Source organism: Coturnix japonica, chromosome 2 (genome assembly GCF_001577835.2).
Source record: "Coturnix japonica isolate 7356 chromosome 2, Coturnix japonica 2.1, whole genome shotgun sequence".
Taxonomy (NCBI): domain Eukaryota; kingdom Metazoa; phylum Chordata; class Aves; order Galliformes; family Phasianidae; genus Coturnix; species Coturnix japonica.
Genome location: NC_029517.1, coordinates 89,295,094 through 89,317,391, shown reverse-complemented (window position 1 = coordinate 89,317,391; position 22,298 = coordinate 89,295,094). Strand labels below are relative to the sequence as shown.

The 22,298-nt window shown below is 37.0% G+C and overlaps 1 protein-coding gene across 9 annotated transcripts in view; it reads left to right on the top strand.

Moving 5' to 3' along the window:
- The window catches only part of PTPRM (protein tyrosine phosphatase receptor type M), a 429,982-nt gene that overhangs the window by 261,797 nt on the left and 145,887 nt on the right, over positions 1-22,298 (top strand). For 6 of the 9 annotated variants that reach the window (XM_015855337.2, XM_032442648.1, XM_015855342.2 and 3 more), the window contains exons 14-15: positions 2,587-2,661; positions 19,670-19,802. In XM_015855337.2, the coding sequence (XP_015710823.1) occupies positions 2,587-2,661; positions 19,670-19,802 (208 nt within the window). The remainder of the gene's footprint in view (positions 1-2,586; positions 2,662-19,669; positions 19,803-22,298) is intronic. The other 3 variants (XM_015855345.2, XM_015855344.2, XM_015855343.2) reach the window with 1 other exon arrangement.

Here is a 22,298-nt window from a genome sequence, read left to right as displayed (position 1 = left end):
CAAAGCCTAATAAAATATAAAAGATATTAATATAAGGTTAAAATGAAATCCTATACTGTTTTCTGGGAGTTTTGGTGTTGCCTGGAGCAGATTACATTGCCTCGCAAATCATAATAGGTGATTAGGGGGATGGGTTTTAGATTATTTGAAGATTTGTAGTCCTAATATCTAATGGATGCTCAAATATTACAATTACTTGACTGACTGGAAAACCTTACTCTCTCATTTGAGAAGTGAGGGTGACTTCATGGATGGGAATAGCTTCCATAGCAACAAGGTAGCACATCTGACAATAGAGAGATGAGAACTGCAGCTTTTATTTTAAACAAATCTCTGTAATTTTTTGCTTCGAAAGCTCGTTTCAGAATTGTTCATAATACCTTTGTGCAGCCTGTGAAGTAATACAAGGGGTTATTGTGAGAATTTGGAAGTCAGAAGTGCTCTCAAAGGCATTTATAGTCCCTGGTGCAAAATTTTCCAGAGGGCCTGCTGAAAAGCACTAATCACCGTGCTTACAAATCTAGAATCTCTATTATATATTCAAACTACATTATTTTTTGAAAACTAAAATGTAGACTGTGACCTACTGTGATATGAGATTAATTATACATGTCTGTACAAATAGTTTTTCCCGTTTAGATCCAGTAGAGCTAAGGAGAAAAGCAGACTTCTTACTTTCTGTAGGTCAGAAGTCACCACACATGCACTGAGACAAAACAGAGAACTGTCCTGTCCCATTCGCAGCCCACATGTCTGCATTTCACCCACAAACACCACCTTTTTTTGAGATCATATAAAAATCTCAATTCCAGCAATTGTAATTTAGGATCAGAATATTGGATTTTGTTCTCCTCCACCTTCTGCTGAAGTCAGAGAGAACCTTTGCCACTGACTTGGCTTGGAGAAAGATCAGACAGTATTCTCTTGTGATGTAGAATCTTCTGTTCTCTTCTTCTGTTGTCTGTAGAGAAAGCCTTCTAGGAACTCTGTATGTGGTGTATATACAAATGTGGAGACTGCAGGGTTTCCACTCCCATTACTTTCAACAAGATAATTAAACAAACAAACAAACAAAAATTGGGAAGAAACTTTCATACCAGTGGTAATAAAGGTTGTCGTATTTTGTTTGAAATATGGCTTTCATATATGTAGTCTTTCTTCAAGCTAAATGGTTGTGAAATCTCAGCAGACGAACTTGAAAGCAGTCCAGAACCCTTCCAACTTTATTGCTATCAACTTTATGGTGTTTTGTGATTTATATTAAGACTATATTTCCTGATATGACTTACAACTCTGTCTGGATAGAGACATCTTGGCTATCTCCTAGGATTCCAGTTCTCAAGAGGGAGACATTATTGTTCAAATTTTGTGGCATTGGAAGGCTTTCATTAATTATGAGAGAGAAAAGAATATTATAATATTTTAAATCCAATAGCAACAGTACTTCAGTACTATAGCAGCTACTATCAACACTGTGTTTCAGTGTTGCAGAGGGATATTTCAAAATATTATGCAGCAGCAGTTTTGAGTTTAATTGTCTGCAGATGGTAGATGATCTATTTTCCTCACTCACTGCCACATTTCTAATAGTACCCAGGCTGTTCTATGTAAATTAGTGATCTTTCATATAATTTTCTCCTTAATTTTCCAATATTTTTGCTTTGCATCATTCTCCAGCTGCATCATGTTGGATCTGACCTTTTAATTTTTTTTTTTATATTCCTTAATATGTAGGTATCGTAGTGTGCTTAACCATTTAGAGGCAATCATAATGGCAAATAAAGAAGTACAAGTTCTTATTACTGCAAGCCATGCTAATATTTATCTGTAACAGTCAAGGACTGTTACAGCTCAGACAAAGAAATCAGGGTACTTGGAGCACATAGGGAATCTGAGCTTTTCAGCTTTTTCTTGTTGTAGTGGCAGAACATGAGCTCAGGTAAAGCTCGGACCTAAGTGAGCTAAAAACATACCTAACTCAAAGGTGATAAGTGTCAGTGGTCCTTCTTTGAACATTGAAAGTTAAGTGTATGGGTAGTGTGTCCATTTCCAGAGCAGAAACCTAAGTAGGTACAATAAAAATGAATCTAAGGTAGCTCAAGAGCATTTACGTGAAAATTGTCCTAACAAGAAATAATAAGAAAAATATGATATAATAAAATGAGATAATAAAATGTTAAATGAGTACAAATTACACAGGGAAGCTAAGAGCAGAGTAATCTGAATAGGCAGTAGCCTTTCACTAAGAAAGCCCAGTGCTGTGACCAGCAGAGCCTAATAGTCTTCAGTTTCCTCAAACGCATTTTATGCAAATAATGTGCTTTGAGTCCTCTTCTGGAAAGTCATTTACAAAAGCTCATTAATCCACAATAACCAAACTAACAACTGAAGATGAAAGGAAACTTGTGCTGTTGTTTGCGGGTTTGTTTGGTTTGGTTTGGTTTTGGTGTTTTTTTTCCTTTTCTTTTTTGTTTATAAGAAGTTCAGACAATAAACTATTGACCAAGATTCTTCTTGCTGGCCTAGCTTCAGTCTGGCTTTTTTTTCCCTCATGCATGCTGACCTGGAAATCTTCCTTTGCCTTAGCTGCGATAATCGTGACTCAGCTTACAACACCATACATTCGCATCGCCCCTGCTGCAGGCGACGACCAACTAACAGGTCAGAAGTTCAAGTATAGACAAGTCATCATGCCCATTCTTGTCTCCTTTTCTTTGGCTCCTTTTCCCTAATGATTTCTTCATCCTCTTCTCGTAAATAGTTTTCTGTGTTAAAACTTCCTTTTTGTTTATAAGTTTTTCTTCAGCTCCATTAAATTAAATTGTGTTCTTGGCACCAAAACGCACGCACGCATGGCCGTATGTACAACTCAACTGCATGTTTCCATTATGTGTGTGATCTGTGGAATGTTCTTTCAAGCCTGATGTGAAGAGATCTAGCCTCACTCCATTTGTAAATTCAATAGTAGTTTAAATACAGACATCTACCGGTGTCCTTGCTTTTTATTTATTTATTTATTTATTGTTATTAGACCAAGACACTATTTTATCTAAATCATTGATTTAAGGTTCACAAATTGCATGTATAAATTAGAACAAAGACCTTGCATTAATGTTTGTCGTTTTATTTTTTTCCCGCTGTGTGTTGGGAAGGTCAGATTTTCTGGCAACGTTTCAAAATGCATAAAATTTAAAAAGAAGTAAAACCGATTCCCTTGTTATGTCATGAGTTCAAGTCTTAAAATAACCTAGGGTGTGAGATGTGAAAATGAACAGAACTGTGAAGTTTCTAGATCTAATTGTCACAAAGGCTCAGTGCAGAAGTGAGACAATTACTGGGCTGAGGGTGGCTTGAAGGCCAATTCAGGATGTACTGAAATCTTTACAAACTCGAGGAAACTATTCATTTTGGTGGGAAATAAATGTGCAAAACCTTTTATTTTTGAACAGAAGGAAAATGCACTAAACAAATAACTAAAATCTAAGGTGAGTTTGGAAAATGCAAGAGGGGAAGTTAGGTCTAGTCTGTCAGTATTTAGCAGGTGATGAAATGATTGCCTTTTTCAGGAACACTGGCATACTTGGGTAGTGTATAAATATTGCTTCTGGGGTGCCTTAGGGTCACTGGGAGTTCAGATCCGTAGCATCTGGATTCTCCTATGGTCAACAAGAGACAGGTAAATGATTCAGCCTAAGAAAAGAGAATTAGTGGCATGCCTACAATAGATTTTAATGCTGTAGTACGTGTTATATAAAGCAAGGCTAAAATACATAATGCCCAAGTTACTGTGTCAATCAGGACAAAATTGTTGCATGTAAATTCATATTATGTAATCACATTAGTGCTAACCAGAATAATGGATGTATTATGCTAGGAAGTACTAGCTTGTTCTCATTAGTGGTCTGTCAGAAGCTCTGTCCACATGCATTTATGTAGCTCAGTGTTTTACCTGCAAGTACAAATAAGGCTTAGAATAGACAAACAGCATCTCTTGAACTTCAGCAATTTTTATTTCTTCATCTCAGGATTCAAATAAGTATATATATATTTCCAGTTGGAGAAATAAATGTTTTTCATTTCTTTCTTTTTCCTTTTTTTTTTAATTTGTTTTTAAGACAGAACTTAGTAACTACAGGGACCTCCAGAGGACCAATCTGTTCTGCATGGGAAAATATCTACTGTTGTTAACAATGGGAGAACAGAGATATAGCTAACAAATATGTATCATGGCTAACGTATAGCAAAGTGTTGGTTCTTTGTTGCTGGTGGCACATAGCTTGGGCATTCATATTGTCTATCAGATGTGTAACTTTTAATTTTTTTTTTTCTAACATAAATAAATGCTGTGCCAGTGTAGTGGAAATACTAAGTCATGGCCTGAACCAGTGATTGAGGACCTGATGGGAAGGCAGGGCCAACCCAGGAGAGCTCACTGCATGAACCTGAGTGACTGGAAGGGGTGGAACCAGGATCCACCCCTTCCCAGGCCTCATTTAAAGGTTGATGAGGGTATTTGTTGCTGGAGATTCCTGCTTACCTGAGGTCTTCTAAAGGTAAGCAGTTTTTCTTCTTTTGTTTCTGTGTCCATGGCTGCTGCATTTGGGCTTGTTCTCATTTGCTGCAGCCTAGGATTGTGCTACCCTGCTACTACTGCTGTACTTTCCATCACATTCTAGTATTACAACCAGAAATTAGTTATATATGGACAAAGTATCCATTGATATCTTCAAACAGCATTCGTGGCTGTCTCTGAAATGTTTGAAAAAGTCTCTGAAGTAATTCCCCTGTTTGGTTTTTTGTTTGGTTGGTTTTTTGTTGTTGTTGTTTTGTTTTGGTTGGTTTTTTGTTTCTGTTTTTTTTTTGTTTTTTGTTTTTTGTTTTTTTTTACAAGCTCTCATGCTATAAAGACTGTGATGTGAAAATGGAAGAATTTTCATCTGCCTTCTCAGTTGCCACAATAGGGTGTGTAAACCCTTTTTCCCTGCCCACATGGTTGTTCTTGTGGCAGTAAGAGGAATTAATGCTTTCCTAGAGACAGCCTGTGTAGGAGCCCTTAGGGTAGTAAGGCAGTCATGGTATCTGCAGCGCTGTGATGAACCCAAAGATTTTCTTAAAGGAGGTGCACAGGAGCTGGGGTAGGCATGAGTAAACAGGGAATTGAGCTTATTTTCCTTCCAGTTCTCTCCTACAGACTCTCAGGCAGTGGAAAGGATCTACGTGTAAAAGGGCTTCTTTATGTGGAAGTCATAGGGCTATTGCCAGCCATAGTTATCACAAGGCTAACAGATATAGCTGTTAAATAACGTTGCAGAGCATTTTCTGCTTAATGCCTTTTCCTTACTTATCTGCTGAACACCAAAGTATTCTCATTTGCAATCAAGAAATTACGTTTGTCTTTTAGGATTTGGGGAGATAGATAGCTTGTAGTCAGGAGGACAGGGTTGGGATTTTCTTTTTTCTTTCTGGGGGAGAAGTTGGTGCTTCTTGCATAACAGAAGTTTAAAATCTTGTCTGTGTTCTTGAGCGTTGTTACATTTTTGGAAGTTCTTCCTCTTCAGAAAGCTGCAATGATACAATTTAGCTTTCAAGCCAACTCACATGTGCAGTCTCCATCAACTCATTCTGGCGCTTACTGGTAAATAAGTTTATAAACGTATTAGTTCCTCTGTCTTTCCTCTCTCCCTCATTTCCATATAGAAATGTCTTCCAACAGTGGGATTACCTGCTGTTTGCCATAAATATCTCTACAGCCACTCCTTGCTTCAGTACTCCTTTGGAGTTTCTGGCAAGGGGAAGTTTTTATCATTTCTCAGCCAAGAGAAAAGGCTGTATGTACGTGAAGCATAATGGTTCTTGTGGTACAGTCTCCATGTTTGCACAAGCAAATACAGTTAATACAGTTTTACAGTACAATTTGAAAGCATTTATAGGATTTTTCAGGAAGTTATCACTTGAAAGTGACCGTGATCTTGAACTTAAAGTTGAATAACAAATCTGTGTATCCAAGAAAGCCTGAAAGTATCTGAATTTTGCTTCACTGTTTTTTAAGAGACGTTTCATGTAATAGGCTTAAATTGACCATATTTGGTATTCACTTGGCCCTCATCTATTTTATTCTGTCTGCATTCTGATAAAATACCATGCTTGGAATGGTGATTAGGATGTTCATTCTTTCAGGCATTTTCTTAATTGTTGAAATATGTCTGAGCTACTTATATTTAAATTAAAGTATTTCCATTTCTGATTTAGTGGAGCAGACACCACTTTGCTAGATGTTATTAGGACTGATTTCCATAGAACGCCCTTTTTACTACCCATTGTTAATTACACATGCAGCTGGAAGTGGGAGTTCTGTATTGTACGGTCTTCATAGATAAAATTCTTGGTACAGATCAGATACGATATGTCAGAAATTTTGTAAAATGACTGATACTTAAGGATGAAAAGCATTTTTTTAATGATAGTGACTCTATTAAAGCTCAGGTGAATTTTACTCTGCATACCTTAAGCAACATGCTTAAACCATGCTAAAGAAGAATCATAAAAATAGTTCCAGTGGGTTTCTCTTCAGTTATGAACTCAACTACATAATGAAATGTACAGATTTCTTCAGATGTGAGTTTAATACATAACATCTATCACCGTCTAGGTCAGATTCTTTTACCAGCCATTCCGGTATAAAAGTGAAAAACTTCAACTCAAATATCATTGGGTTTTTTTTAATGTTGAAGGACTTACTCCAGATTTATTACTCTCAGCATTACTAAAAGCATTGTATTAGCACAAAAACAGAAGTGGGAACTTAAGAAGGACTCTGAATGTAGCTGGCATCAGTGGCAGCTGTGTGTTGTTTTCAAAGGGAGGGCAAACACCTGTATGGTGACAAGCCAAAGCACTTTGGTGTGAAGTATGGTGCTGTTGTGACATAGTGGGGAAGGCTAAGTGAGAATGATCTGACTCTCACAAGTGAAACTCCAAGCTTGTTGTTATATTGTAGCCCCAGCATTTCTTTTACCAGTTATGCAGAGATCTCCCACTCTGGGCAGAATGTAAAGTTAGTGGAAATCTTCCTGCATTCTGCTGCAGTGGCTGAGTGCATTCCAGGGGGCTGGAGTGTCACTTGTGATTTATTGCCCCTTTTTTTGTTCTTTTATTTGTTAGATTTGTCATCTTTGCAATGACAGTTTCATCTATAAAACAGTATAGTTACAAGAAAATGTTAAGAGGATACAGGACTGCTATGGGAGCTACTGGTTCTTCTTTTTTTTTTTTTCTTGCCTAGTACATTACTGAGTCTAATGTCAGGTTTTCTGTTTTTAAGAGTACATCCAAAACACCTCAGATTTTAAGTGTAAGTACAGCTTCCTTAGAGTAGTTGAAAGGGAGCTGAAGCAAAATAGTTATGCTAAGGGTAAAGCTGTTATCTTGTCCTGATTTTGGCTCAAGCAGTGTTAATATCAAACTGATGTTTGGTCACTGCTTTGGGACAGGACAGAAACTAGGATGGGGGAACATTCTGTACCACATGACAACACACAGAAGGCCATATAGCTGTGGGGAGTTGGCTGGGGCCCAGCTGCTGCTTGGGGGTTGCAGGGCATTGGTTGGCAAGATGAGATCTTGTGGTGCTGGTGGGACATCATGTTATGCTCTGCCTTGGTCAGCACATGGTGAATGACTGCATTGTAACTATATGTATGTATATACCTGTCTATATATGTGGCATGCTGTGTGTATATATATACACACAGTTATGTCTCATGTTGTAGATGCTTATGGCTTGCCAAGGAGATCTGTATTCATAAGCTACCTTGGCACTGTGCCAGGGTCATGGATGTTACAGACCCAGGGCACGAACAGCAGAAGTAAATCCCATGACCTACAAGAAAGTAGTAATCCTTTGTTATCCTTTAGGAAGGGCTAAGTAGCATAAATAGCTAGGGTGTACACTGTAGAGACTTGAGTTTATCTTTTATTCCTTAAACAGGTAGGTATCACAGAGTTAATAGTCATGGCATGATCTGTGTTAAATCCCTCAAGAAAGACAACTAGCTGACTAGGAAATGTAAGTGTCCCAGTCCATAGCTGAGAGAAGAGCATCATGCCAGGTGTCAGCATCAAGTGTCTCTTCAGTGAAGAGACTGAAATGAGGTTTAACTTCAGCTGCTAAAGATGAGTCTGTTCAATTCATCCTAGCAGGAAAAATAATCTATTTGCTCAGTGGTGTGTCATCAGAATATTTTTGAGGCTGTTTGAGGTTGGAGCAGGGGGCACTTTCCTTAGTCTCATTACGGAGAATGGAAACAAAGATCAATAATAAAAATAACTATGTGAATGAATTGACAGGGTTAAACTTTTGGCAAATTTCAGGAATCTCTGCTATCTGTGCAGTATTGGTCAATATTATCCTTATTCCAAAACAGGTCAATATCAACAATTGACAGAGAAGCAGAAAATATGAAACAAAGATAATAATTATTAACTTCTTATAACATGCTTCTATGTGATGTGGTGTACTATTTCATTTGAGTACAAAAAAAATGAGGTCTCTGATTTTTTTTTACATTCAAAGCAGAACTGTTTTGCATGTACCACAATGAAAAATTAAGGAGAGACAAGGGAAGAGAGAAACGCAGAGATAATTAGTAACCGGGAAAAAAAAAAAAAAAGAAAAAACCTACAAATTTCAATGTTTCCCATCTGTAGTTATTGACTATATTCATAAAATGCTAAGCAGTTTGAATTTTAATGTGAAAGAAAGTGTGGGGCCTTGTTTGGGGTAAAATCACTTGTTTGCAAGTACTAAAAATCTGATGTTTGTATCACTGGAGAGTTATCAAAAGTGTAATGCAGTATTATGTGGATTATATCTGTGCTAATAAATAGAATAATATTAGAGTGTGTTGTAGTTAAGTAGGGTCATGTAGTAAGGAGGAGAGTAATACGGTCAGCTTTTATCAGAAGGCAGAATAGAACATAATACTCTGGGCAAAATAATGTTCCGCTAACTCACTCAGATTCCTTGAAATAACTGATCCTTAGATTCCTTGAAATAACTGATTCAATGAATACCTAAGCTACATTTGTCTGCTTAGCATAGTATCTCAACACCATGCTAGCCACAACTAGTTATTGATGGGATTTCAACACCTACTTTTCCACACATTGTATTGAAAATGTTGTTTTCTGCAGTAATGTAAGCTTGACTGCAAGAGAAAAAGATTTTAGAGCTTTGGGAAAGACGTTCAAATTCTTTGTGAGTTTTTGAGACTTCATTTTTTTTTCAACACTTTGAACTTTCATGTCCTTCTGCTCATCTGATTTTTCTGTTATTGCTGACCACTGGGAAGTTTTTTTGTAAACAGAAAGCTCAGCTTTCATCTTTTGAGTTAACATGAGAAACACAGGGGGAACAGAGCTAAAAAATGCAAATCATCATTGGTCAGAACCAAACATGAAACCTTTCTAAAGCAAACAGGGTATATTTTGCATTTTCCATTGAATTAGACAGCTTCTGTTTATGACTAACTGTGTTGCTAATTAAAAATGATATGAAAAGGAATGAAGAGAAAAATGACTATTTAAGGCATTCTTAATCAAGTGTGACAGTTGGATGTTTTTTCTGTAGCTGTTAAAACCTACAGGAAATAGATGAAGAATGACATGTAAATTAGTGATGATCCTTCAGAGGGAGCCTGGTCTATTTGTGTTCCTATTGATGAACCCTGATCTTGGTTCATCTAAAGCTGCTTTGGTTTGGACAGTTTTCTTACTGGCAATACTGTAAATGCTCTATTCTGTATTGGTACAAAGACAGATATAGAATTCTGTGGAATTATTTTTTCTTTCTTGTGCTGATTCTCTTTTCCAGTTCCTCCAATAAATGTCCTTGTCTCGAAACAATGTGGTTTTTTTTTTTTAAGAAAAGGCTGTGCTCTTTTGTCCTGTTTTTTATGCATTCATCATAAATATACTTTTTACCTTGCATATATCTTTTTAACAGGCATATGTTGCTGCATGTATAATTAGATAGCTCATTTTGCTTAAAGATATTATTTTTGTGCTATCCTCCTACAAAAATTAGTTAGTGTGTGATGATAAATCAACAGAAATGTCAGATTGCTGACTTCCTGCTTGCAACAGTTCTGCTTGCCTTCCTGTAGTAAAGTTCTCAGTGCCAGAAATGTCAGAAGACAGTACCTCACTCCAGTGCTTTCTACCCTTAGCTCCAGGTTATTAGATTCCCATGGTGCTTGTAATCCCTTCCGTTCTTGGATGGAGAATAGAAGTTGTTTGCCATACCATTGAGCTCCAGAAGTTGAGTTTCTCTTTAAGTAGGTCAGCTCCAGAATAATTTCTCTCTTTTCTGAAGAGGGCAGAGCTGTCTTCAGACTGAAGTTTGAAGTCAGTCACACCTTTCCTGTTTGTGTGTCATAGTTGAGACAAACTTCCAAGCTCATCCAGTATTTATTAATGCTTTTACTATAGTTTCAGGAGTAGGTCAGGTTTTGAAAACACAAGTCACCCAGAGGTCACATTAGTAATAGGTGAAATTCAGATGCTTATGAAGAGGATGATGTTAAATTATCCGCTGTTTGAGTATATGTGACTGAAAAGTGATATGGATATGCTCAGAATTTTTTTAATATATCTGGACAGAATCAGTCTGGACTGATTGCTTTCATTTCCTTAGAGATAATTTGAATTTGCCATAATCTCTCTCACTGTTGATATAGAGGTATGTGATATGCGCATATCTCATCTCATTTTGTGGCTGCTCTTCTGGCCACAGAATATCAGTAGTGATAAATATGTAACCATTTTGTTTCCTAGTAAGATACAATGGGATGCTCTGTAGGGCCACTTGGAAATTTAAGATGCAAAGAACTGTTACCATTTTTCATTAGAAAATTCTTTTTTTTTTTTTTTTTTTTCCCCAAGAACATCATAAACTGTGTTTGTATGTGCTATGCTGATTATTAGTTTCTGAGTCTAAATGCTATTAAGGTGCAAGGACTTGTAATTTCTTTGGTTTTGAGCAAGGACTTCAAGTGGTTTTGGTGACCAGAGGAAGCTTTTGATGAATTTTGTTTCCTTTTTCTTTCTTTTGAAGAAATGGAAGAAAAAGTGTTACGATTAAGTTTTAGTTTGTTTTGTTTTCATGGAGGAAATGAGCAGTTTGTCAAGGTTTGCTCACTTTCTTATAAGCTGTCTTCAAAAAAAAAAAATCCTCAGTCACCAGAAAAATCCAGTATCCAAAAAAGCCTGGATTTAAAATTCCATATACAAAAACTATTGTGGTGAGACCAAAAGATGTGTATCGAGTGAGGAGCTTTGCTTGTTTTAGTCATGTCTCATAAAGAATGTTATTGTTCCTGACAACCAGAAGCACAGATGTTTTTGTTTTGGTTTTTTTTTTTAAAGTATTTTTGCTTACATGCACCAACATGAATCACCCACCAGTGAGAGACAGGACTCATTCAGTAGTCAGTTAAATGAGTGTCACGTTCATCAGTGCTTTGCAGTTCTTTCCATGCGCTTCTTTGTCGCTTATATTTACATTTCTGTAAAGAATATAACAAACAAAATTAATAATTCATAATTATTGTTATGTAGTGCAGCCTTATTTTGATCATCCCTTCTGTGCATAAATCTTTTAACAAGACAGTTTTTTCCTGTATTTAAAAAACACCAAATAAACAATATTCCAAATCAGCAGGATTGTCCTGTGGAAGTACAGAGATCCCTTTTTAGGAAAGGGAGATCTCTACACAGCAGTATGTGTTGCATTGATGATCATAAATTTCAAATAAGATAATCTTTAGCTATATTTTTGAGTGCTGTTTTCCCTTTTACCAGGGCATTCGAGCAGACAGATTCAGTGAGAGCTAACATATCACAGAAGGCAGAATTGTGATACGTTGATTTCCACACCACCGTGCTAAGCAAAACAGAAGACATAATCCCTGCCTTATGGATAAAGTAGTTTATGCGTAAGCATTTCTAAAAGAAACCAGGAAAAAGAAAGGGAAAAATACTGTAAAAAGAGAAGAAAAATAGATCTTACTTGAAGGCATTTACAAAACTAATATATTCAAGGCATAGAGAGAGAATACTGAAAAAAGTATTGATCAAAAACACCTTCTGTTATAAATTGTACCCTGCCCAACAGCACCTCATAACTTGCACCAAATGGACGAAAATCAGAATAGTTCTGAAGGAGATGTAGGGCCACCAATTGGAAAACTATTGATGTTGAAGTGGGGAGAGAACTTTCTCCATTAGCTGGAGTTCTACCAGGGCAATAAAGCAAAGACTTTCATTAGCAGAATATGTGCTGACTGGCATTCAATTCTCATCTGCTAGTACAGAATAAATGCACTAGCCAGGGTGGTAATTAATTTCATCTTTAAATGTGTATGTGTTTTCGGTCTTCTCCAAAACAGTTCCAAAGTCTGGAATCTGAAGAGAACTTGAAATTCAATTCAAAAGAGTGTTAGACTGGCTTATCTTTTCATAACACTGATAATGCTGCTGTAGGCATAAGAGTAAGTGTACCATTGTCTATAGTCATGGGGTGATAGCAAGGTGGAAATAGAGAGGAAATTCTTCTGGGGGAAACTGAATGTTTTCCACCACTTGTCCATCTTGGGTGTATTTTGGAGTTTTTGGTAGAGGACTGGAGTTGATGTTGGCCGTTTAATGTTTATAGGAAGGACCAACACCCCTGGAGCACACTTTTTCATAACAATAGTATAGACCTATTTGTGTACTTATTTTGTTACACTGCATTTTGTGCCAGTCCTTTCCTTTTGGCATCTTTTCATCTGCTTTAGATCTAGAACATTTGTTCCTTCCTTCCTTAGACCAATGTCACTTAGAAGGTCTTTAAAAATATTGCTCTGAAATATCTCTTTCTACTGTTAAATTAACTGAAAATGAGTGCTAGCTGAAAGAACAGGAGTATTTCTTTCATTTCTTTATGAATATTTACCTCCCTCTCCCACCTGTAATTGGTTCAGCTGCCTATTACAGCATGTCTTGGCTAGACAGCATGTTTCTAGTGAAGAAGATTGCTTAGCTTGTACTTAAATTGTTCTTAGAACAACTGGGCTTACAGTTCAATCTAGAGCTTCTAGGTCCTCCTATCCTACAAGTAATAGGGAGTAGTAAGAATTTTTTTTCTTTTGTATTCACTCCTGTAGTTTTTGTAGGCCAAGGAAAGTATGGGCAGAGTCTCTAAACCCAAGTTGTCTGATCTTCACTGTTCCCTTGGCGGCAAGAACCATGGGAGTCTTGTGATGGATGTTTTGAGGAAGCATCATGCTTTTGTTCTTCCATTCTTCCATGGAGCTTTTTGCATCATCTTGGCTACCTAAGCACAAGTTTATCTGTCACACACAGGCATTACGTTTTTTCTTTCTGACCCAGTCTATGAAATAATATGAAGGTAGGTGCTGAGATGAGAGTTATATCACACTGCCTGCATAATAATTTGATGGCATGCCTCAAAAAAAATATTAAGTCTTGTAGGTGTGATGATTTTTCTCTAGAACAAAGAGAACAATTTGGCAGTTCTCAGTTTTTGAGTAGTAAAGATCAAAAAGATACTTGAAAGAATAGGCTGTGTACTAATACAATGATTGGTCTCAAGTTTCAGTGATGGGAGAATGGGACAATCTGGACTAACTTTATCCTTGCTTTAAAGCCTTTCAAACATAACCATTATGTCAGCCACTGGGAAGCCTATAAATAAAATTCAGGTGGAAAGGCTTGCAGGTGATGGGGAGCTACTTTGAGCCTGTAGTGCGAGACAAATCTAGTTAGTTAAAGAAAGGAGTTGCTTGTTACTCGAATAGAAGATTATATGTCTGGAATTTTTAAGATTGCTTTAAACAAAACAATCTATAGCTTGTTTTGGCAGTGACTGCTTTTATCGTATTCCTTTGTTTGTAAACATAGCTAGCACTTCCTAGAGTATTGAGACAGGATTATTTTAATGGTCGTCCTGTTCTGTACAGAAGTGGGCAGTCAATCAGCTTTTTCTAAGTACAGCTTTTGGAAGGGACTAATAAACATTGAAAAACAAGTCTAAATATTTCTAAATATTTCAAAGAGAGAAGGAGGTTCTGTTTGATAGGGGTCTGTTATGCTGCAGAAGAAAATTTTCATCTTGAAAAACAAGAAAAAGGTTTATGTGTAAGTTAAAAGAATTATATTTTCCATGGTTAATTCTGTTAGTGAAATGTCTTAGCTTCTATTTTAATGTGTGGTAGTTCTGCTTAAACTTTTCTATCCATAAATGACCTGAAGGAGACTGTTGTTTGTCAAGTGTTCAGTTAGGTTAATGACATGGCACTTGTGCCTCCTGACTGAAAAGGAAAGGGAGGATTTCTGCTCAAGTAAATGACAGAACTGTTGACCCAGAAGTAAAATAATTCCTAAAATTAGAGCTGTGTGTCTTGTGTGATAATGAGGAATTTTTCAGAAAGAATTTTTTTTAACATAATATTGGTAGAGAAGTAGAAACTTCACTGAAGGAAGTAATTCAAGAATTCAACATGAATTTGATGTTAGATAATGATGACTGGAATATAATTCACTTCTCAGTCAGAAGAGGATTTGGTAAGACATCAAAAAGTATTTTGTTCATCACTCAACTTCAGAAAGGTGAGATTTCAGTATAAAGAAAAAGTTGGTGAGATAGTTCTGGGAGTCAAAAATATGTAGGTGCTCTGTGGCACTACTCAAAATTGAAATCACTGGGTGATTGCAAAATTCTGAACAAAAGGGGGCCCATGAGCATAAGTCTTAAGTTAGACCAGTTGAAGGGCAATTATTTCAACTTAAGAAAAGAGTTTCATATTTTAATTGCTACTGAAGTGAAGACACAAAGAATGGGAAAGAAATAAGGAAAAAGAAAATTGAGAAGGTTTAAGATTTACTAAGGGTAGGTATCTTAAGGGTTTGGAACCAAACAGTGTTACTGTCTTTCTCTTATTCACTGCAGGAAGCCTGTGGTAATACTTTGCTGTATTTTGTGGCATCATGGGGTTTATCTGTAAGTGTATCTCAGTTTTTCACTTCTGACAGGAAGCACTATAGTTTGCTCTCATCAAGTAAGGACTTTCTGAAGTCAGCACCTTGATCCTTTGTAAACCATCAGAAAACATTTCCTTGTCCTTTCATTTCTTAGGAAGCTCCCATGAGCTGTCCTGCACTTGCTGCTTTTTATTGACCTATTGCCTCTCCAGAGGGAGACCACAGTATATGTGGTCAGGATGTATTATTCTGATTCTTCCAGCTTGAAGTGAGGTTACTGTGCAAGGTTTAAAGTCAGGCTGCTTTGTACAAAGGTAGAACCAGAAATTTAAAAGCTGAGCAAACAAAAAGCTATTGCGTAATTTGGTCTAACGTGTGGAAAAAATGGTGGGCTTAGCTCATCTGTTGGCAACAAGCAGACCAAAAGGCTATAGCACATGCACATTTCTGATGAAGACAGGCTGAGGGAGTTGTGCATGTTCTGCTTAGAGAAGAGAAGGCTCCATGGAGACTTGTTGCAGCCTTCCAGTACTTGAGGGAAGATTCTAGCAGGAGGAGGACTGACTTTTTACATAGATAGATAGTCATAGGACAAAAGGTAAAATGGCTTTAAGCTAAGTAAGGAGAGATTTAGATTAAATGTTAGGAAGGAGTTGTTTACTCATAGGGCAGTGAGGTGCTGGCACAGCTGCCCGGTGAGGCTATGGTGCCCCATCCCTGAAGGTGCTCAAGGCCAGGTTGGATGGGACCCTGGGCAGCTGAGCTGCTGGGGGGCAGCCCTGCCTATGGCACATGGTGGGACTGGGTGGGCTTTGAGGTCCCTTCCAGCACAAACTGTTTTATGATTAAAAACAGATACTCTGCTGGAGATGCAGGAGTCCACTGGTCTTGATGATGTGTATTTTTTAATCCTCTAGCTTAAGCAAGGGATTTTAAGATTGCTGTATCAAACAAATTGTTTGAAACAGCTATAATATCACAATACAATAGTGCATATTTAATACCATTGCTTTAAAGAAAGGTTACATTTTGCAAAGATTTTAAGAATGGTGATACAGTAAAGAAAAAATCAAATAGCCATTTTTTAAGCTTTCAGAAAGACTTTTCTGAAGTCTCTCTTGGAAACATACAAACAAAACTAAAAGCATGAATTGCCATTACAGTCTGTTAAATGGTAACATTAATTTCAGAACTACTGCTTCTAGTGTCTTCCATCCCCTTATGCATTGTTTGCCTTCCTCTCTGTAATGCCAGTGCAAATCCTGGTGTGCCTACAGATTAAAAGTCAGTTAGGTAATTATAAGATGAGAGATGAATTATTGGTCTAGACCGAAATCTACCTATCAGACTGGAAACAAAGAAATAAAATGAAACTTTTAGGTAGTGTACTTATGTACAGCACATAATGTTAAACCCACATCTATTAAATAGCTGTCAGAGAGTTGAGGCAGCAGCTCTTGAACATGATATTAGGTGATATGGATTAATGACAACAAAACCCTATTGAATAAAAAGGCAGTGTCAGCGGGAACTTCAGTCTTGAAAAATGCTTGACAGTGTTCACTGGAGGTAAATTTGGAGAGCTTTTAATTTGTGGAGGGCTCAGAATTGGTTGCTGCACCGAAGAAATGGATGCAGATTTCACTGCTGCAGATGCTGGCTTTTCAGTGTCTGCCTGCTGTCAAAATAAAACCAAACTATGCTAGACCTAAAGAATGGGGCGGGATGCAACAGATAAAATAAAATAATTGATTCTATTTTATTAAGATTTTAAGTAAAACTGTGGTACACTAAGGGAATAAACAGTTTTAAATAAAAATGGAGAGGATGTTGATCCAGAATTTCTAATAATAATTATACACGTATATACATATACATATATTTTTTAAGATATGTGTTCAAGCAAAGTGAATAGTGGCAAATGTTGTTCTTTTACCCAAGTGGACTGTCAGACCAGCTGGCAGTAAGAACATTCAGTGGATGAATGAGATGCTGAATGAGACCAGATAAGAACTTAGTCAATAGCTGTATCTTTCCTCATAATACTTTATTGTAGATGGTTTTTAAATGGAATGTCGTACAACATACTTCCAGGCTAAGACAATCTTTTCTGCGAGTCAGTCTGAGTACATTGTGGTGATAAACAATTCTGTTTTTTCCTCAGAGCAGCATTACATGTGCTTTTCTTATAAAATTTCTGATGATTACTCAATTTGATAATTCTTATATGATGCAGTATGGGAGCTTCGGTGTCCTATTGTTAGGCTTTGTATTTCTCCTTGTGTACATTTTGTTTTGAGTGTTTGTGTTAGAGGTGGATCCTACATATATATATATATATGTATATATATGGATCATATATATATATATGTGTGTGTGTGTGTGTGTGTGTGTGTGTTACCCAGTGGGTAATGCTTTGTGTCAGTGAAGGGATTTCCTGAAAGTTGTGCTCCAATGTATGAAGAAAATGTTTGAATTCTGAATATGACAGATATTATCTCTGCACTGTGCAACTCTAGTCGTTTCTAATGAAATGAGAGTCGTGTGTCACAGAGATACAGGACAATGAGATAAAATGGATAGGATAGTTGAGCTGTATGTTAAAATGGTGCAAGGGTGCCTTCATTTATTTTAATACTGAGCATCCCAAAAGTCACACTGAAGTCTTTAAATGATGTAAGGAAACCATAAGGCAGATTTTAAGTAGGTGTTACTGTAAGTGTTCCAGTAGAGTGAAGTAGATGATTATGAAGAGACATTGGAAGGAATGAGTGTTAAAAGTTATACCTGAAATGGTGTTGCTTCTTGTTGTCTTTGCATTCTTCTTTGTTTGGGTCTTAAGTTCAAAAAAGCACTGTGATGTCCTTCTCATCTCCTCCTTTTTGCATCACAGTGTTTGGTTCGCTGCTTCCTCTTTGTCAAGTCCAATTCAGCAGCTGCCTTTTTCAAGAAGATACAGTGGATGCTTTCTAAATATCTTCAACACTTTTGAGCGATATGAGTTTTAAAGTCATTTATGCATGACACAAGGAAATTAAAAACAGAACTGTTTATAGCAGAATTTCATGCATATGCACAGAAGGAAATATTGGGATAGAGTCTGTTATGACTGCACATTTAGAGTAAGAATTTTATTAATACAGAATTGCAATTCATTACTATAGAACTTATGCTCTTTTGGGAATGGACACTGATGTGTAGCAGATCACCTTCTCTGACTTGCCACTCACACGAAGAGCCATGGCCTGATTATTTCAAAAAAACTGGTACTCACAGTTAGCTCTAGATATGTTTTTGATTGTGTGTTAACACCCATTTTATGACACCAGTAGCAATTGCCAGGTTTTCCATGTGTTCCTAGTGGAATTTTGAAGACATAGTGTAACAGCGGGCAATCAGAACAACCATCCTAGAATATCCTGCTTGTGTCTTAGAACATTAGAAATTTTTCATCTTAGTTTTGCATGTAAAAATTCTCTGAAATTGATCACCCACTTGCTCTCTTTCCAGAAATGGAGATGAAGAATGAAATAAAATACTTCTATGCTTTCCAAAACTTTGTGTAACCTGGGCAGTGAGATAAAAAAATGTGGTCTGAAAATACTACACTTAAGTTAGACTTCAGTCCACCTTTCTCTTTCCCAAGAAAAGCTATAGCAGGAAGGTGGTACGTAAATCCCCGTGTCTGTGTTATGGCAGGGTGCCTCAAATGATGAATACTGTCACATTTTGATTTAAAAAAAAAAATAAAATTGAAGTTCATAAAAAAAAATAAATTCAGTTTAGTGAATTAAATGTTGCTTCCTTAATATTTTTTCATCCTGAACTCATTTAGTAGAGGAAATGGATATTTCATCAGACATGGATTTGACGTTCCATCACATTATACAGTAAACAGTACAAATGATGTGTTGTTTTTTTTTAAATGGAGAAGCTGAAAGAGCTAAGACAGTAGATGCTGTAAGGCACTGGTTATCTCATTTAAACAGATATTAAATGTGGGTGCCAGTGGTGTGATCATCAGCTGCTTCCCACTTTGTGAATAAATTGTTTAGGAGTCTTTTTGCCTACCAGATGTGACCTAGATTTAGATTTCCAAAGGCAAAAAAAAAAGTCTATTGTGTAAAAAAACAATTGTGGGTGAAATGCATGGTAAATGAGCTTATCTCACTTTTCCAGGTGTTTAAGCTAATATATTATGGAATTACAGCTTCATTTATGAAAAATAATTGAGGAAAAGGTTCCAGCAAATCAAATTTGGATAAAGGCTTAAGAGAATTATTGTGTTGTGAGTAAGTTTCTAAATGGCAGAGAGAAAGGAGAGCCAGAAGAGATAATAAAAATATAGAAATTTGTGAATCCGTGAAAAAGCTTTTACAAAAGGGTCAGGACTGGCTGTGATATCCTACCTGTGTTGTGGTCCAGCAATGTCAGGAAACAATATTAAAAATTATATTCCTGTCAATGCATGTGAAAGTAGGATTTTTTTTTTTCCTAGGAAGATCACAAATTGATATCTGTTGGTTCTGGTTAAGATTAACGACATCAATAAGTTAAGAATATAAAAATGGGAAGAGTAACAACCTTATTTTTTTTTCTTTCTCCTCCTTTTACTCACACTCCACAGGGGCTGCTACTCGAAAGCCAGACCCAGAGCCTGAGAAGCAGACTGACCATACTGTTAAAATTGCTGGAGTTATTGCAGGCATCTTGCTGTTCGTCATTATATTTCTGGGGGTTGTGTTGGTAATGAAGAAAAGGTGAGTAATTAGTAGATATTTTTTATGTACATGTTCATATCATAGCATCTCCTACAACAGTTCTCAATCTGATACTGGCATAAGTTTCCAGCCACCTTTGTGTCCTTGTCACAATTTAGGAAATAATGGTCCCTCACATCCTTCAAAGCTTTGTTGAGATTTTATAAAACCACAGCATTTGTTTCTTTCTACAGCATTTTCTATGAATTAATATTTGTGGCTTTGTTATAAAAGAAAAACAGCTCAAGGTTAATGATTCTAGCACTTTGTGCATTAGTACTGCATGATGGACTTTAATAATAGAACAGCATCTCTATCCTTTAAGGGTGAGTTTCCGCTCTATCCAGCAGATCAGCTCAAAGTTAGATATAATTTCATTCTTGAACATAAAAGAAAGCCTCAGTCAGAAGCTAGAGCTAAGGTAATTTGTGCTAAGAATAGGGTCTGTATTGCTTGGCATAAACGTTGTTCCCTGAAAACAAATGAAAATGTGGTGGTACTGAATGTTTCCAAATGTCAGTTCAATGCAGACGTATATTGAGATTGTTCTGACTTGAAAGTCATATGAAAACTGCTGTAATGTTAGAGGTGTAAGGCTGTGAAGTCTGCTTGGGTTTTTTCAACATTATAATAGGGGGGAAAATTTTGAAATATCTTGTGGCAAGGGAGGTGGCATATGTAAGAAAAAAAACACCTTTGTGAAGATAGAAGTCAAGACTGGGTGAAATTCATTAGCAGGCAAGGTCAAGGCTTTAGGTTATATCTTGAGAGACATGAGATTTGCTGCCGTAGAGGTGGAGTTGAGAATGAATGTAAGCTGTGGAGAGGGCCTGAGTCACTAATTCTTACTATGTATCTATCGTAGTCATCCTACTGTTCCATAGCCCTCCTTCCTCCTTGCTGTGCACCTGGTATTACCCCCTTTTCTTCTTTTGCAAACAGTCTTGGCTTGTTTCTGCTCACTGCAAGGCTGTAGTTTGATTGTACGATAACTAGTTTGGCAGGTCTGAGGTAGTCCAAAACCCTGAGCTGCCTGGAATTCTTTGAGAAGGTGTGTGGGGAAGAAGGCAGCTGCTTGGCAGTGCCTCAGGGTGGGCTAAGCAGGTAGCTGCTTTTCACTTCCCTTGAAGACAGAAACGGGTCCATGAGGTAGGGAGGGAAAATTGAGCTGTAGCTAGGGCAGAGGGCTATGTCATGATAAAGGGTAGGGAGAGGGGTCAAGAATTGCTATGCAGAAGAGACAAAGGCTTAAGCCCTGAAGTAAGTCTGGCTGGAGCAAAATAGGCCCTATAACCAAACCTCAACAAAGTGCAGTGCAGCAGAGTTGAAATCTGTTCTAATTTTTTTTTTCAATTTTTTTTTTTTTTTTTTCTTCCTAATTCTGATTCCCTGTATCATTCAGACCTCCTGTTTTAACAGTTGAACTCCCAAAGTTCTCTGTAGGGCTAGAGGCAGCACTTGGCATGCAGTGAGGAAGGCTTGTTGCATTGTCTGGCCAGTCCTTCATGTAATTCCTGACCACCATTCATCATTCTCTCTCTTCCCCTTCTGAGTCTCCTTAAGTATATGCATCAAAGTTAGAATATGTTCAAACACAAGGCACAAGTTCTTCTTTGTCTCAAAGGGTGAGAATTGCAAAAGTGACCCAAATGAGTTGTCAGGGTCTGTGGCTGAATGAATGCTATACAGGCTCTTGCTTCCCTCTCTAGGGAAGAGCTCTTTGAAAATCTAATTGCTAGAGGCATGAAGGTTTGAATCTTAAGCGTCTGGATGTTAATGCAGGAGGGTGCTTGTTTCCTTCTGTCTATCATAGTGCAGTAATTACGACTCATAATAATTCTGTTGTTAGGAAGAAAGTGTGTTATGTGAGCTTCTTCAGGGTTTGAAATAAATCTGCTTGTGAAGAGGTGAAACTATTGGAAGTACAAGTCCAGGAACTCTCGTTTCCAAATATGCACAACTCCATTGCATATATACCAATAAATTTAACGTGTCCCAGAATCATGCTGTAGCCTTGAATGAAACAAACTATAAAATGAGTTGAGGTGAATATTAACGAGTAAGAATGGCTCATCTGTGTAACAAGGATGTGACTAGGCTTTAATGAGAGTATCAGGAGATAGGTCTATTGTGTCCCAGACCTCTAAAGCAGATGCTGTATAATAGAAGGTCTTGAATACATTTATGCTCACAATTTAAACATAAAAATGGACCAATTATTCAATAGGTTGTTATTGGTGCATTAATTCAGTATGCTACTGAGAGCCCCTATGATTTCTCCTTGGTTCAGTTACTGTGTATACATTATGCATTTAAAGAAAGTGCATAAATCATCCCAAAGTCTTATTGTACCTGCATTGTTTTTGCAGTTTTACAATACTTTAGGTGCTACTTCATGAAACAATCTTTTCAATGTAGCATATCATTTGACTACTGCAGTTTGTCATTTTATTTCATATACTTTATCGGGAGCTTTACTGGAGTGATGAACTGATC